General features: G+C 43.2%; 1 protein-coding gene across 1 annotated transcript; it reads right to left on the reverse strand.

Moving 5' to 3' along the window:
* Positions 1 to 6,418: 6,418 nt before the first annotated feature.
* On the reverse strand, positions 6,419 to 14,012 carry LOC110525209 (protein-lysine 6-oxidase). Its single transcript, XM_036979331.1, has 7 exons — positions 13,180 to 14,012; positions 12,920 to 13,028; positions 11,355 to 11,486; positions 9,859 to 10,015; positions 8,588 to 8,683; positions 8,296 to 8,411; positions 6,419 to 7,459 (listed from the first exon to the last, which is right to left on the reverse strand). The coding sequence occupies exons 1-7, from the start codon at positions 13,814 to 13,816 to the stop codon at positions 7,453 to 7,455; spliced, it is 1,254 nt and encodes a 417-aa protein (XP_036835226.1). The 5' UTR covers positions 13,817 to 14,012; the 3' UTR covers positions 6,419 to 7,452.
* Between the last annotated feature and the right edge of the window lie 4,082 nt (positions 14,013 to 18,094).

Raw genomic sequence — 18,094 nt, forward strand, 5'->3', positions numbered from 1 at the left:
ATTTTAGAGTGGCTTTGATTGTCCCCATCACAAGGTGTAATGATCATGCGGTTTAATCAGCTTCCTGATATGCCACACCTGTCAGGTGAATGGATTATCTTGGCAAAGGAGAAATGCTCACTTAACAGGGATGTAAACAAATTGGTGCCAGAAATTTGAGAGAAATAAGCTTTTGTGAATATGGAAAATTATAGAGCTCTTTTTATTTCAGCTCATGAAACATGGGAACACTTTACATGTTGCGTTTTATATTTGTGTACAGATCAAGAGGAAGTTAACATTATAAAAAACACTGACAGTCTTTCCTATACATGCTCTCTCTCTCGCTCTCTCTCTCTCTCTCTCTCTCTCTCTCTCTCTCTCTCTCTCTCTCTCTCTCTCTCTCTCAGACGTCTTGGGTTAGTGTTTAACCCTATAGATGGGTTGCTAGTCTGTTTTTGCCTGTTTAGGTTCAGATGTAGTGTTAAGGTGGTGGGCTGGTGGTGTGGTGGTGATCAGGGGCTGGTGGTGTAGTGGTGGTGATCAGGGGCTGGTGGTGTAGTGGTGGTGATCCGGGGCTGGTGGTGTAATGGTGGTGATCAGGGGCTGGTGGTGTAGTGGTGGTGATCAGGGGCTGGTGGTGTAGTGGTGGTGATCAGGGGCTGGTGGTGTAGTGGTGGTGATCAGGGGCTGGTGGTGTAGTGGTGGTGATCAGGGGCTGGTGGTGTAGTGGTGGTGATCCGGGGCTGGTGGTGTAGTGGTGATCCGGGGCTGGTGGTGTAGTGGTGATCCGGGGCTGGTGGTGTAGTGGTGATCAGGGGCTGGTGGTGTGGTGGTGATCAGGGGCTGGTGGTGTAGTGGTGATCAGGGGCTGGTGGTGTGGTGGTGATCAGGGGCTGGTGGTGTAGTGGTGGTGATCAGGGGCTGGTGGTGTAGTGGTGGTGATCAGGGGCTGGTGGTGTAGTGGTGGTGATCAGGGTCCTGGTGGTGTAGTGGTGGTGATCAGGGGCTGGTGGTGTGGTGGTGATCAGGGGCTGGTGGTGTAGTGGTGGTGATCAGGGGCTGGTGGTGTAGTGGTGATCCGGGGCTGGTGGTGTAGTGGTGGTGATCAGGGGCTGGTGGTGTAGTGGTGATCCGGGGCTGGTGGTGTAGTGGTGATCCGGGGCTGGTGGTGTAGTGGTGATCAGGGGCTGGTGGTGTAGTGGTGGTGATCAGGGGCTGGTGGTGTAGTGGGGGTCCAGGGCTGGTGGTGTAGTGGTGATCAGGGGCTGGTGGTGTAGTGGTGGTGATCAGGGGCTGGTGGTGTAGTGGTGATCCGGGGCTGGTGGTGTAGTGGTGGTGATCAGGGGCTGGTGGTGTAGTGGTGATCCGGGGCTGGTGGTGTAGTGGTGGTGATCAGGGGCTGGTGGTGTAGTGGTGGTCCAGGGCTGGTGGTGCGGTGGTCTATACAGATGCTCTGCTGCTCTGTTCAGAACTCCATCCTGTTCATCCACGTCCTCATCACCTGCAGACAATATATCTGGAAGATGAGTCAACTTGAACTAGAGCGGACTAATTTAACTTAGTCACGTTTATAAACTCCGGGTCACTACAGTTATTGTTATTTGTGGCCGTAAACATTATTTAGAGTTAATTTTATGAGGGGGGAGGGTGTTCATTTTAATTTCCAATACAAGGGGAGGGTCATGTGAAAATATATTTTAAGTTGGGGAGGCGGGTGTATTTTTTTGAATGACACCTTGACACACACTTTCAACAGTTAGCCAGCCATAGCTTTCCACCCCATGCAGGGTAGGCTTTATGTTAGCTTTATTAACTAACTGCTGGCTACTCTTCTTCCCGTGGCTTAACCCAACGAGAGGAGGTCACAAGTGTTTCCCCAAAAGCTGTCTGGGTTTAAACCTCTTCTACTGTACAGAAAGTGAATAGTTGCATCAATTGATAGTGACAGATTTAGAATACTTCCCAACCTGTAAGTCTATTTCTGGTCTCCTCTGCTATAGAAGGTTGTAGCTCAGCCTCAATGATTTCCCCATAATGCATTGGAGTCAAGTATTTCCCAGGTCTTTTCCATCTGGTTTCTAGCATGGATCAAAGAGCTGTTATAGATCACTTTACATAATTTGATCTGTGTTTGTTTCTTCTAAATGTTAAGGTAAGAAATGGCCTGTTTTTTTTGTTGCCATTTTCTTTATCACAAGGTTGGCCTATAGCATACCCCCTCAATTAGAGGCTTGGTTTTGCATGGTGGGTGGTGCGTGGATGTACATGTAGATATGGTTAAGGCTATATAGTCGACGCTCATTAGTGAATTTTTGGGGACGAATAACAAAAAAAAGTAGTCTTAAGCTTTTGTCAGGAGTCAGCAGGCCTGCTACTAAAGACAATGCAATTGCCTATTTTACAAATGGTACTGTCGTGGAAATTCTTACACAGGGACACTCTAAGTCAATCCTAAATTAATCATTGTTTATTATCATCATGCTGGTGAGGTTCCAACCAACTCAATGCACCAAGTACACGCGTCGATCAGGAGCTCCTCCGGGCCAGTCCTGTTACTTCCCTTATACTGGTTTCAGACACTTTACATCAGGTTGGTTCCTGCATGTCAAATCAAATCAACATTTTTTGGTCACATGCACATGGTAAGTAGGTGTTAGTGTGAGTGTAGCGAAATGCTTGTGCTTCTAGTTCCGACAGTGCAGCAATATCTAACAAGTAATCTAACAATTCCACAACAACTACTTAATACACACAAATCTATGTAAAGGAATGGAATAAGAATATATACATATACATATATGGATGAGCGATGACAGAGCGGCATTTCCTTCACAGTACAACGGATGGGCATTCAAAACACTTCCACTGTAGGTGTCACACCCTGGTCAAAGTATTTTGTGTTTATCTTTATTTATTTGGTCAGGCCAGGGTGTGGCATGGGTTTTTGTATGTGGTGTGTATGTATAGGGATTGTAGCTAGTGGGGTGTTCTAGCTAAGTCTATGGCTGTCTGAAGTAGTTCTCAATCAGAGGCAGGTGTTTATCGTTGTCTCTGATTGGGAACCATATTTAGGCAGCCATATTATTTGAGTTTGTGGTGGGTGATTGTCCTTTCGTGTCCTGATGTCATTGTTCTGTGTTAGGTTACACAAGTATAGGCTGTTTCGGTTTTCGTTAAGTTTATTGTTTTGATAGTGTTTGTGTTTAGTGTGTTACTTCATTAAACATGGATTGCAATAGACACGCCGCATTTTGGTCCGACTCTCCTTCTCACCAAGAAAACCGTTACAGTAGGCCGATACTGTGCACTATTCTAGTTTCTGACATAATGAGAGGCATGCTCTCTGAGGTTCTCCTGTGTCTCCATGTTGTCCATCGTAGGCCGATACTGTGCACTATTCTAGTTTCTGACATAATGAGAGACATGCTCTCTGAGGTTCTCCTGTGTCTCCATGTTGTCCACCTCCAGAGAGATACGTTTTGATGAGATCCCCAGGAGCCAAACCTCCTTTGCTTTGGTTGGTGACTTGAATCATCTCTCTCACTGACAAAAAAAAGGTCCCAAATGGTCAATGAAAATGTTCTTCACCTTGTGGATCAGCTGTCAGTTAAACCTCCTGTTCTTCTGATAGGTTCTGACTCCTGCATGAGCACTCAGTGTGAGAGACCATAGTCTTGTGTGTAAATAAGATGTCTGGACTGATCTGTGATCCACCGTTGTGCCCTTAAAAGCCCTCCCCAATTCCCACTATATAGTTTACTGTTTAATGTTTTGCAGAGGGGATGGACTTTCACACACACACACACACACACACACACACATATACACATATACACATATACACACACACACACACACATATACACATATACACATATACACACACACACACACACATATACACATATACACACACACACACACACACCTACACATTTCTCACCCCATCAGAGCTGGGGTCAGTTCAGTTCCATGAAGTCATTGCAGACCATGACTATAGAGCCAGTAAGGAGACCATGACTATAGAGCCAGTAAGGAAACCATGACTATAGAGCCAGTAAGGAAACCATGACTATAGAGCCAGTAAGGAAACCATGGCTATAGAGCCAGTAAGGAAACCATGGCTATAGAGCCAGTAAGGAAACCATGACTATAGAGACAGTAAGGCAACATGGCGATAGAGCCAGTAAGGCAACATGGCTATAGAGCCAGTAAAGAAGCCATGGCTATAGAGCCAGTAAAGAAACCATGGCTATAGAGCCAATAAAGAAACCATGGCTATAGAGCCAGTAAAGAAACCATGGCTATAGAGCCAGGAAAGAAACCATGGCTATAGAGCCAATAAAGAAACCATGGCTATAGAGCCAGTAAGACAACCATGGCTATAGAGCCAGTAAGTCATGGTCAAGGAGAATAACTGTGGATGTGGAAATACCAACCAAATGTCATCATAAGATTGGTTGTTGAGCTCTTTGTTCATCTCTTTCCTCCATATCTGTTGATGGTGATGTTTCCTGTCAGTTCCAGGGAGTGGTTGAGTAGGAGGTACTGGGTTTACCTTGGTTTGCGTAGATAATTCTCCCCTGAACACACACGTACAGTCATGCACACACACACACACACACGCTGTGTAAAATGGATTGTTTCCGAGTGTGTATTACTGTGGCCCAAAAGTTTTTAATCATAAGGAGTAAAAGCCATGTGGTGCTAGAAGTCAAAGCTCAATTGGTAAATTCAATGTTGTTCTCTGACTTGAGCAGTCTCATGGAGTCATCCCTGGAAGACTTTGATCTTCACACACCCTTCGCACCTGAAATATCTGAGTACAGTTACCTAGTGGTGTTGTAGTCGTTACACAAACGGAGAGTCACTGTGAACATGTAGGGGTTCCAGATTTGAGTTATATCAGCTATGATAAACTATGCCTTGCCTTTTTTGAGTGAATGGTAGAGTTGTCACCGGTGACTGCATTTGTTAGTGACCGAGACATACATGGTTGTTGAATTGGTTCATTTTCAGTCCTGTTGCCTTCACCAAGTGGCACATTATCATTATAATTCAACTCATTGTGACAATACATTGCATATCTCATCAGGCCATATTTTGAGGCTAAGCTTTACCCTCAATACAGTGGCTTGATACTCATGGTTTACAGGTCACATCAGGCCTGCGAGTAGGGTTACAAAATATACAGGAAAAAAAATAGGGATCTCTGGAAAACCTTTTTTTTTAACCCTACCTGCAATTCACATTATGCTGAGTTAGGATATCCAATGGGGTGGAATTTGTGTTCACCTGTAACCTGCATTCATTGGGGCGGCAGGGTAGCCTAGTGGTTAGAGTGTAGAGGCGGCAGGGGAGCCTAGTGGTTAGAGTGTAGAGGCGGCAGGGGAGCCTAGTGGTTAGAGTGTAGAGGCGGCAGGGGAGCCTAGTGGTTAGAGTGTAGAGGCGGCAGGGGAGCCTAGTGGTTAGAGTGTAGAGGCGGCAGGGGAGCCTAGTGGTTAGAGCGTAGAGGCGGCAGGGGAGCCTAGTGGTTAGAGCGTAGAGGCGGCAGGGTAGCCTAGTGGTTAGAGCGTAGAGGCGGCAGGGTAACCTAGTGGTTAGAGCGTAGAGGCGGCAGGGTAGCCTAGTGGTTAGAGCGTAGAGGCGGCAGGGTAACCTAGTGGTTAGAGCGTAGAGGCGGCAGGGTAGCCTAGTGGTTAGAGTGTAGAGGCGGCAGGGTAGCCTAGTGGTTAGAGTGGAGAGGCGGCAGGGTAGCCTAGTGGTTAGAGTGTAGAGGCGGCAGGGTAACCTAGTGGTTAGAGCGTTGGACTAGTAACCGGAAGGTTGCGAGTTCAAACCCCCGAGCTGACAAGGTACAAATCTGCCGTTCTGCCCCTGAACAGGCAGTTAACCCACTGTTCCTAGGCCGTCATTGAAAATAAGAATTTGTTCTTAACTGACTTGCCTAGTTAAAAAAAGGTAAAATTAAAAAAATATATAATAATAATGACTGCCTGGGTCAGGAACAGTGTGAGGAGACGACCTAAACCATTAATAACATGAAGGAAAAAGGACTTTTCATTGACTTTGAGTTAAATGTCAGGTCAGCTCAGCAGTCAGTCCATCTATGTGCTTTTCCTGTGAATGCCTATATGCTTTAAAATGAGTTAATATATTTCAAAACCCTCTCAATAAGAAGAATATACTGTAAAGTTATCGGGGGTCTTTTTTATACAATCTTATCATGTCTTGAACTCTTGTTATTTTGTTGTGTTGATCTTGAACATGGAAAATAGTCAAGCAACTGTAATTGACATTCCTGTGAGATTTTAATAACTGATTTGGTTAATTATTAACAGGTTTGGTAAAACATATGTTAAATTCTGCTACTGCCACAGTTTTTCAAAGTATCGCCCACGTCGCTTAATGATAAAAAATGTGACCTGATTTGGGAGAACTTTAAGCATTTTAATTGTGTTTACACGGCCTATTTCTCTCTCTCTCCAAATATTGAGACAATTTCAAATAAAAATCCAAACTTGATTTAAATTGCATTCACAATACATTTGCAGATCTTTGTGTTGTATTATGAATGGAACACGAACACATGAGCCCGGCGATATGTACAGTATGGTTAGCATTTCAGTAGAACTAGCTTAAAAAAAGTGTGTTTTGTTACCTGTATAGAAAATATCCTAAATGCGCTCACTACTGTAAGTCACTGTTGATGAGAACATCTGCTAAATGACTCAAATGCAAATGTGTATATACACAAACAAGTCAATAATTCTCTAATAGTCCCAATAAAACAAATATTTTAACTTTCCTCCAGTCTCAAAATGTAGCACCAATGTTTATTACATAGCCCAAATAAATGTAGCACCAATATTTATTACATAGCCCAAGTAAATGTAGCACCAATGTTTATTACATAGCCCAAGTAAATGTAGCACCAATATTTAACGTATATTGTAAACATTGTTTAAAATGGCAACATTTGATTAAATATATCCATTATACTAAAACTTCCATTACAATAACAATCTTAAATTAGCACCTAAACAACCATTTTATGTATAATGTATACCACAACGAATCAATTAAACCTTTTAGCATTCCAAACAAAATGTAGCTTGTGAAGATGAAATTTAAAATCAAATGTAATGTCACATGCTTCGTCCACAGTGAAACACTTACTACAGTGTGTCTTTCTCATCCATGACCTTTGTCTCTATCAACTTTGCACATTGTGCTTTAAAAAAAAAACGAAGGGTGAATGGTGTAATATGATATTGTTTAAACCAGGAATATTCATAAAGTAAAAAAGAAAAGAAAGGAAGAAAGAAAGAAATGTTTCGCTTTGCGGGAAACTCAGACCAATAAATACTGTCAACAATAATGTCTTCATATTTGATCGTCCGTCCATGTTGGTTGTTGTCTTGTTTTGCAAATCATCGTAAAGCTTCTTCGGTGCTGTTTCCTTTGTTCTTAGTACCTGGAGAGATAGATATAGATATAGATAGATATAGATAGATATATAGAGAGAGATATAGATAGATATATAGATAGATATATAGAGAGAGAGATAGATATATAGATAGATAGATATAGATATAGATAGATATAGATAGATATAGATAGATATATAGAGAGAGATATAGATAGATATATAGATAGATATATAGAGAGAGAGATAGATATATAGATAGATAGATATAGATATAGATAGATAGATAGATATATAGAGAGAGAGATAGATATATAGATAGATAGAGATATAGATAGATAGATAGATATATAGAGAGAGAGATATAGATATATAGAGAGAGAGATAGATATATAGATAGATAGATAGATATATAGAGAGAGATATAGATAGATATATAGAGAGGGAGATATATAGATATAGATATAGATAGATAGATAGATATATAGAGAGAGATATAGAGAGAGATATAGAGAGAGATATAGATAGATATATAGAGAGATAGATAGATATAGATAGATAGAGAGAGAGATAGATATAGATAGATAGATATAGATATAGATAGATAGAGAGAGAGATAGATATAGATAGATAGATAGGAAAACACATCATGCCAGCAATCATTTTCAGCATTGTATTTTACAGAGGCAAATCTTGATTCCTTGTGTCCTGTCTCTCCTTGGCACTGAGGTTCCTCCTCTGATGGGCGGAACCTCTGATCTTCTTCTACAATGTGCTTCGAGAAGGATGGGATGAGTCGGGACACAAGGGGGGAAAAAGGACATAGATTCACCCCCCCCCCCCCCCCCCCCCCCCACCAAAATGGAAAAAAAGACAGCACTCACGATGTAACAGTACACCCTGAAACCTGGACAGAGGTGCCGCTGTATTGAACACTACAACGAACAACGTTATTGTCAAAGTTGGACTCTGGAACCTGGTGACCTGGGTTTACAGTGATCTGCAAAAAAATGAAGGCATAAAGTATGTTGGGTTAGGAATCATTCACATCGTGTTGCTACAATAGGTTGAATTTGGACAGTAATATCAAAAATGTTTATTTAATGGCATACAGTATAAAAACAGATATTAGACACCTCCTTAGCTAATAATATAGAACAAAATATGGCAACAAACCTTAAGGATATACTTCCCAGGTGTCACATCAGTAATGTCAATCCACTGACAGTCAATATCGGCATTATAGGTGTCATAGCATCCAGGACTCAATCCCTGTAACAATCAACCCAAGACAAGAGATTCATCCATTCAACTGGTTCAAAACAGCCTGGTCCCAGATCTCGTTGCGCTATCATGTCAACTCCTTGCCTGATCTGGGACCAGGCATGGCTTGACATGATAGCACAAGCAGATCTGGGACCAGGCTAGCACAACAGCACAAACAGATCTGGGACCAGGCTAGCACAACAGCACAAACAGATACGGGACCAGGCTAGCACAACAGCACAAACAGATCTGGGACCAGGCTAGCACAACAGCACAAACAGATCTGGGACCAGGCTAGCACAACAGCACAAACAGATCTGGGACCAGGCTAGCACAACAGCACAAACAGATCTGGGACCAGGCTAGCACAACAGCACAAACAGATCTGGGACCAGGCTAGCACAACAGCACAAACAGATACGGGACCAGGCTAGCACAACAGCACAAACAGATCTGGGACCAGGCTAGCACAACAGCACAAACAGATCTGGGACCAGGCTAGCACAACAGCACAAACAGATCTGGGACCAGGCTAGCACAACAGCACAAACAGATCTGGGACCAGGCTAGCACAACAGCACAAGTAGATCTGGGACCAGGCTAGCACAACAACACAAGGAATAAAAAGATAGAACACTTTACACTGAATAGAGCCCGATCCGGTTCTGTCTCTAGTATCGAATGGTGAAAGCTCTCAGATGCAAACTAATATTTATAGCCAGGCCTCTCTTCCCACTGGGCACATACAAGTACGTCATTTCAACACCTAGTTTTGGTTGAGTTGTCATCTAACGTAAATTCAACAAATGTCATTGGATTTCGGTTAAAAGTGGGGTAATTATTCCCTTCAATTTAAGACTTTTTTTTTTGTTGCAAATCCAAATCAGTTTTCCTACGTTTATTCAACATCATCACACAGATTTTATTTTTCTGTTTAAATGATGTGGAACCCCCCCCCCCCCTCCCGGTGGGTTGTGTGAAGAAAAAACCCACATATTGCATGCTGTTTAATGGGCTAGTATTATAGTGGAGCATAAGGTGATGATCACAGGATTGTATCCCACATGGCACCCTATTCACTATATAGTGCACTACTTCTGACCAGAGCCCTATGGACCCTGATAAGAAAGTAGTGCACTATATGGGGAAAAAAATAGGGTGCCGATACAGTAATAACAGACCTGAGTGTGAGACGTGCAGGCGAAGCGTCTGTAGTATCCCGGGTCACATGACGTGTCCTCCAAACAGAAGCTGGCCTTGTGTCCCTCGGCCACGCTCCTCTCTGAGCCGGTCTCCAGCAGCTCGTACAGACTGAACTCGTCCATGCTATGGAAGTGACTGGAATACACGGGACGTATCCCCATCAATGACCAGACCACACAGACCTCTTAATAATGCACTGCTTTCAATGTTGTTATTGGAAGCGCAGTAATAACCTATACACACTAGTCTGTGTAGATCTGTTGAGAGCTCTCTCCACCACACCCCATGCCTGTGAAACTGTACAGGCTTATGGAAACCTGCTTAAAGGGATAGTTACATCAAAATATATATTTTAGTATTTTCTTCATTAGTCCACTGTTAATACAATTCCCCAATATGTCAGCGGGCAAGTTTTTGAAGAAAGAGCAAACAACTGATGAGGATGCGTTTTGCATCATATGATACTGACTATCTGTAGTGTACAGACGCAATGACAACAGATATACATTTTTAGGCAAACTGAACCATAACGTCGACCGCCAGATCTTTATGAATGTTCTATAAATCTGTCCTGCAGAGTGTGCTGTCCTTCGGTCTGATATGCGTGTGCAAGACCAAGTCACGCTTCAGCGCTTGATCAAGACGGCGGGAAGAATCATTGGTTATAGATCAAGAATCGGGTCTCCAACCTGTACACAAAACTCATCCTCCTAAAACTTGAAAGCATTTTACAGGACAGTACTCATCCCCTTCACTCAAAACTCAGTCAGAGCAGCAGCTGGACAAGGGGAAAGAGACTTCTTCAAAAGAGAATTAAAACAGACGGATATGAGGACTCTGTTATTCCAACAGCCACTAGGCTGTATAATAGTCTGTTGTTTCCTCCAGTATAATAGTCTGTTGTTTCCTCCAGTATAATAGTCTGTTGTTTCCTCCAGTATAATAGTCTGTTGTTTCCTCCAGTATAATAGTCTGTTGTTTCCTCCAGTATAATAGTCTGTTGTTTCCTCCTGTATAATATAGTCTGTTGTTTCCTCCAGTATGCACCATATTGCACTTTTAAATGTGTAGCTTTAGAAATTTGAATAAATTATTTTATTGTCCAAATGAATTTCCCCCCTGGTGGATAGTGGATCTGAATCTCTGAATCTCTGAATCTGAATCTCTGAATCTGAATATCTGAAAATGAATCTCTGAATCTGAATCTCTGAATCTGAATATCTGAATATGAATCTGAATCTCTGAATCCAAATATATGAATTTGAATCTCTGAACCTCTGAATCTGAATCTCTGAATCTGAATCTCTGAATCTCTAAATCTGAATCTCTGAATCTGAATCTGAATCTCTGAATCTCTAAATATGAATATGAATATCTGAATATGAATCTCTGAATATGAATCTCTGAATATGAATCTGAATCTCTGAATCTGAATCTATTCATACATGTTTATGCATCATTATCCACAACTCACTGATGGCAGCTGTGCCATTCCCAGGCATAGCGAGGTTTGCTGGGCAGGAAGTCAGCAGTGCCCTGGTTCTTCACGCGCTGGGGGAACCGCAGCAGGACCCGGGTGTCGTAGTCGGCCACGCCCTGAGCAGAACTGTCCCGTCACAGAGGAAAACATATGGTCTCTTAGACATTCAAATAGTTCATATGTTAATGCACTTTATTCATGTCTCAATTCATTTATTATACAACTTTTTACATTCCAGGAACTCTAGTCCAATCATTCTTGACCCATAGTCTTCACGATTAACTAAATAATTGAATTAATTCAATTGATTCCTAAATTGATTCCTAAATGTCCTTTTGAACTGCTAAAAGGAAACTGGAGTCTGGCACTGTCGGTTACCACTGTTAATGAATATACAGCTACTATGGGTTTAACTACTGTAATACGTGTCAGAACCATGACTGGGTGGTAACACTCCCCGCTCTCTCAACACATGTACACACCAGGGTTCAATCCCTGGTAGACCCTAACAACTTTCCTCTCCGTAGCTATATCCCTATTGTAATTTCTCAATAAAGAATTGAAATATTCTTTACGTTGGTGTTCAGCATAGATACACATCTAAAGAGTCATTTCATGTCTGGACTTGGTAAAAACCCCTAGCTTATATACACTGGGTGTACAAAACATGAAGAAGCCTTTGCCCAAGCCTCCCGAGTGGTGCAGTGGTCAAAGGCATTGCATCGCAGTGCTTGAGGTTTCAATACAGACCTGGGTTCAATCCCAGGCTGTGTCATGACCGGCTGTGACCGGGAGTCCCATAGGGCGGCCCACCATTGTTCGGGTTAGGGGAGGGTTTGGCTGGGGGGGGGGGCTTTACTTGGCTCATTGTGTTCTAGTGACTCCTTGTGGCCGGCCGGGCGCCTGCAGTTAGATTTTGGTCATCAGTTGAACAGCGTTTCCTCCGACACATTGGTGCGCCTGGCTTCCGGGTTAAGAGGGCGAGTGTTAAGAGGCGCGGTTTGGCGGGTCATGTTTCGGGGGACGCACGACTCGACCTTCGCCTCTCCCGAGCCCGTTGGGAAGTTGCAGCATTGAGACAAGATCGGAATTGGATAACAAAAAATACAAATAACAACATTTAAGAACCCTTTGCCCTCAAAAACAGCCTCAATGAATCGGGGCTGGCTGCAAGTCCTTTGGGTAGTGGACCATGGTTAAAACACACAGGAAACTTGAAGCATGAAAAACCCAGCAGCGTTGCAGTTCGTGACACTCAAACCGGTGCGCCTGGCACCTACTACCATACCCCGTTCAAAGGCACTTAAATTCACCCTCTGAATGGCACACACATACACAATGCATGTCTTAATTGTCTGAAGGCTTAAAACAATCCTTCTTGAACCTGTCTCCTCCTCTTCATTTACACAGATTAAAGTGGATTTAACAAGTGACATCAATAAGGGATCACAGCTTTCACCTGGATTCACCTGGTCAGTCTGTGTCCTGGAAAGAGCAGGTGTTCTTAATGTTTTGTACACTCAGTGTAGAGTGGAATGGTCACTGCAGTATGAGAATACCTTGCGAGGCAACCTTCCTCGGCTGCACATCTCAGATTGTACATGGGCGACCTCTGGATATAGGAGGAAACTTGAATATAGTATGGGTCAGGCACCAAGTCAGGGAGACCTGTCAATCATGTAACAAATGCAATATTATTAAGTAGCCTAAAGCAAGCTGTTTAAAAAATTAATTGGAATAAAATGCCTTACAAATGTGAGAGAGAGAAAAAAAAACGCATTTAAAAAGTGAATTACTGGAAGGGAAATATTGCACTTACCTCCGTGTTGATGATAACTTGTGCCATAACCATGCGGCTCTCTGCTTCTGGCTCTGGGTCTGTAGTAAGCATCATAATAATTATAATAGGGGTTATAGGGATTATAACCAATGGATTTATAGGGGTTGTTCGGGTCATCTCCAACCATCATATCCTCTCTTCTCAAATTAGTCAGTGGTGGAGAGTTAGTAGATGTGGGTTTCTCGTCGGTGGGATTTGATGTTGAAGGTCTTGAAGCAGTCTCCCGGTTCTCTTGGGGTCTTTCATGTCTAATCGCCCCACTAGGACGTCGACGCGCGGTGCGTAATTGCACACCCGGCGCTGGCCGCCTTGGAGAGCCTCTTGGCGCAGGGTATCTGTGCACATTCGTCTCTTCAGCCGTCTCATTATTGTTGATAACGACAACTATGTGATTCCGTTGAGCTGAACCTGTTTTTCGGTCTCTTCGTCCCGATGGCTGATATTCAGAACCGTGGCTAAGTATACTAAACACCTGCCCGTTGTGTTGCCATGGCATTCTCTGCCTTAAAGCTGCTGATGGCGAAGCATCCTGCGTAAGAACTGTTTGCATTATGCAACTGAGGATGCATAGCTGTGTCAACGACAATAAACAGGCTTCAAAGCCAAGACCCCTCATTATACTAATCAAATGAGTGAATGATATATCCACATGGAAAAATACAAAATTAAATATAATTTGTTAGGAAGCAGAATTTTGGAGAATGTTCTCTCACTAACCGAGCAGAATCAAATTTAGGCCTGTAGCGAGAGGAACTATTGCTCAGGCAATCTCGCATCTTGAACGCGCAAGTGGAGTGTGATGGAGGGGTGTGAGTTTTAAAGTTTCTGGAACAGTTACACAAGTGACATCCGCATGCGCGCTGCCGAGGAAGTGGAAGTGGTTGGCACTAGCACGGGCACGTCACGTCCCATGAATTCATATAACAATAATGGTGTCAGTGGTGTAATACACATCCGGTTTTATAATACTAAGTATTGCCTTACTATAAATGTTGTTCTGTGTATTCACAGGGAACAAAACTTCTCTACATTATAAAATAAAATGAGTAGTTTTGCTTTTCAAATATTTCAGAAGATTTCGTAGAAGCTACATTTTGAAAGACAAAAAACAGTCGTAGGTGAAAGAGGATTGATCAAAATCAAATTGAGTTCTGAGAATTGTTGTTGACTTGTGTAAGATTTGTCTTTTTGTTCTCTCTCTCTCAATGCCTTTCACACTTTTTAGGGAGATATAATTTGTGGTGTTCCCTCACACACCAAGTAGTTCTTGGCTGCCCTGGAACGGTGAGTTGGTTTCCAAACCTTGATGGTTATGCGTTGTCTTCGTTTGCTCTACTTGTCTTGTAGGCCTGTGACACTTTTGCTGTTATAGCAACAAATGACCTCTTCTTAGTCCTTGATACCATTTTTGGTATTTAGGTTACCTTTAAATAAATGATTCAGTAGGCTAAGTATCACCCCCACCACCCCTATAACAAGTGAACCTGGCTGCCACAGAGGTTACCCCCCCCCCCCCCCCCCTCATAACAAGTGAACCTGGCTGCCACAGAGGTTACCCCCCCCCTCATAACAAGTGAACCTGGCTGCCACAGAGGTTACCCCCCCCCTAAGTATCACCCCCCCACCCCTATAACAAGTGAACCTGGCTGCCACAGAGGTTACCCCCCCCCCCCCCCCCCCCTCATAACAAGTGAACCTGGCTGCCACAGAGGTTAGCCCCCCCCTCATAACAAGTGAACCTGGCTGCCACAGAGGTTAGCCCCCCCCCCCCCCCCCCCCCCCCATAAAAAGTGAACCTGGCTGCTACAGAGGTTAGCCCCCCGCCCCCACTCACAACACGTGAACCTGGCTGCTACAGAGTTCACCTGACAGTAACAGCCACCAGGTTCAGTACATGGTGGATATTGTTAGACTATTAACTACTAATTGATTATTTGCATGCACAACCATTGGCTTTGCACAAGCTTCCATCAAATCAAATTTTCCTGGTCACATACACATGGTTAGCAGATGTTTTTGCAAGTGTAGCGAAATGCTTGAATTATTGCATTTGCATACCAGGTCTGAATGGAAGTGTTCTCTCTATTTGTGCTACTTGTTGATTCATTCAAATGGGTAACACAACAAATCTACATACACTGATACACACAGGAAACGTTTGAGTGTGAAAAAAAACAGAAGCTTTGCAGTTCTTGACACAAACCGGTGAGCCTGGCACCTGCAGTGCATTCGGATGTTTTCCACATGTTGTTACGTTACAGCCTTATTCTAAATGGATCAAATCGTTTCCCCCCCCTCATCAATCTACACACAATACCCCATAATGACATCACAATACCCCATAATGACATCACAATACCCCATAATGACATCACAATACCCCATAATGACATCACAATACCCCATAATGACATCACAATACCCCATAATGACAAAGCAAAAACAGGTTTGTAGAAATGACTGCAAATGTATATAAAAATAAAACTGAAATCTCATTTACATAAGTTCAGACCCTTTACTCAGAACTTTGTTGAAGCACCTTTGGCAGCGATTACAGCCTTGAGTCTTCTTGGGTATGACACTACAAGCTTGGCACACCTCTATTTCGGAAGTTTCTTCTCTGCAGATCGTCTCAAACTCTGTCAGGTTGGATTGGGAGCATTGCTGCGCAGCTATTTCCAGGTCTCTCCAGAGATGTTGGATCAGGTTCAAGTCCGGGCTCTGGCTGGGCCACTCAAGGACATTCAGAGACTTGTCCCTAAGTCACTTCTGTGTTGTCTTGGCTGTGTGCTTAGGGTCATTGTCCCGTTGGAAGGTGAACCTTTGCCCCAGTCTGAGGTCTTGAACGCTCTGCAGCACGTTTTCATCAAGGATCTCTCTGTACTTTGCTCCGTTCATCTTTCCCTTGATCCTGACTAGTCTCTCAGTCACTGCTGCTGAAAAACATCCCCACAGCATGATGCTGCCACCACTGTGCTTCAACGTAGAGATGGTATTAGCAAGGTGAAGAGCGGTGCCTGGTTTCCTCCAGGCAAAAGTGTTCAATCTTGGTTTCATCAGACCAGAGAATCTTGTTTCTCATGGTCTGAGAGTCCATTTGGTACCTTTTGGGTAACTCCAAGTGGGCTGTCATGTGCCTTTTACTGAGGAGTGGCTTCTGTCTGGCCACTGCCATAAAAATCTGATTGGTGGAGTGCTGCAGAGATGGTTGTCCTTCTGGAAGGTTCTCCCATCTCCACAGAGGAAGTCTGGAGCTCTGTCAGAGTGACCATCGGGTTCTTGGTCACGTCCCTGACCAAGGTCCTTCTCAGGCGATTGCTCAGTTTGGCCGGGCGGCCAGCACTTGGAAGAGTCTTGGTGGTTCCAAACTTCTTCCATTTATGAATGATGGAGGCCACTGTGTTCTTGGGGACCTTCAATGCTGCAGAAATGTTTTGGTACCCTTCCCCAGATCTGTGCCTCGACACAATCCTGTCTCAGAGCTCTACGGACAATTCCTACAACCTCATCTCTTGGTTTGCGCTCTGACATGCACTGTCAACTGTGGGACCTTATATAAACAGGTGTGTGCCTTTCCAAATCATGGATTTACCACAGGTTGGACTCCAATCAAGTTGTAGAAACATCTCAAGGATGATCTATGGAAACAGGATGCAGCTGAGCTCAATTTTGAGTCTCATAGCAAAGGGTCTGAATACTTATGTCAATAAGGTATTTCTGTTTTTATCTGTAATACAATTGCAAGCATTTCTAAAATCCTGTTTTTCACTTTGTCATTATGGGTTATTGTGATGTCATTATGGGTTATTGTGATGTCATTATGGGTTATTGTGATGTCATTATGGGGTATTGTGATGTCATTATGGGGTATTGTGATGTCATTATGGGGTATTGTGATGTCATTACGGGGTATTGTGATGTCATTATGGGTTATTGTGTGTACATTGATGAGGAAAACAAATGATTTAATCCATTTTAGAATAATGCTGTAACGTAACAACATGTGGAAAAGGTGAAGGGGTCTGAATACTTTCCGAATGCACTGTACTACCATACCCCGTTCAGAGGCACTTAAATCGTATGTCTTGCCCACTCAACCTCTGAGTGGCACACATACACAATCCATATCTGTAGGCTTTAAATATCCTTCTTTAACCTGTCTCCACCTCTCCATCTACACTGATGGAAGTGGATTGAACAAGTGACCTTAATAAAAGAACACATGTAGCTGTCACCTGGATTCTTCATGTTCTCTATACTCAGTGTATATTGCTGATATAAGACAGGATGCAGTTTAAACGACGGTGTCCAGGTTCCTGTTCAAGTGGACCTACTGACCGCTCGGAAAGACCACTACATGGAATAAATCTTCCCCAAATCAGAACCTGCAGTAGCCCGTTTTAAGAGTTTTTACCATGCCTGTGCACTTAACCAAAAAAAAGTGAGACGACCGAACCAGACTCGTTTTATAGCATCTGTGTAAAGATCAAAGTGAACCCACTTCATCGTATGTTTGGCATTTCCTTCCAAATATACAAGGTAGCCCGGTCTCATTTCAACGAGTTGCAGGTGTTCCACATTCAGCGCCCCCACTTTAATCACCTTCTATAATGAGGCAGCTCTCCCTGGGCCCACAGGCAGCCTGTATCATACAGGACACATAAACTAAATGGAAAACTGACACAATGGGAATGCTCTTTCCATTATCAGTGCCTGTAAAACAAAATGTGTGAGGACTTGGTACAGTAAAGAATCGGCATATACTTCCCTCTTACGAAACTGAAAACCTTTTGAAAAGGAAAGGTAAACGTGGGACTTAATGATGAACGTTATGAGGTGTCAGTGGTGCTTTAAGGAGACTGCTATAAATCATGTGTATGGTGATCAGCAATAC

This window comes from Oncorhynchus mykiss, chromosome 6 (genome assembly GCF_013265735.2).
Source record: "Oncorhynchus mykiss isolate Arlee chromosome 6, USDA_OmykA_1.1, whole genome shotgun sequence".
Classification (NCBI taxonomy): domain Eukaryota; kingdom Metazoa; phylum Chordata; class Actinopteri; order Salmoniformes; family Salmonidae; genus Oncorhynchus; species Oncorhynchus mykiss.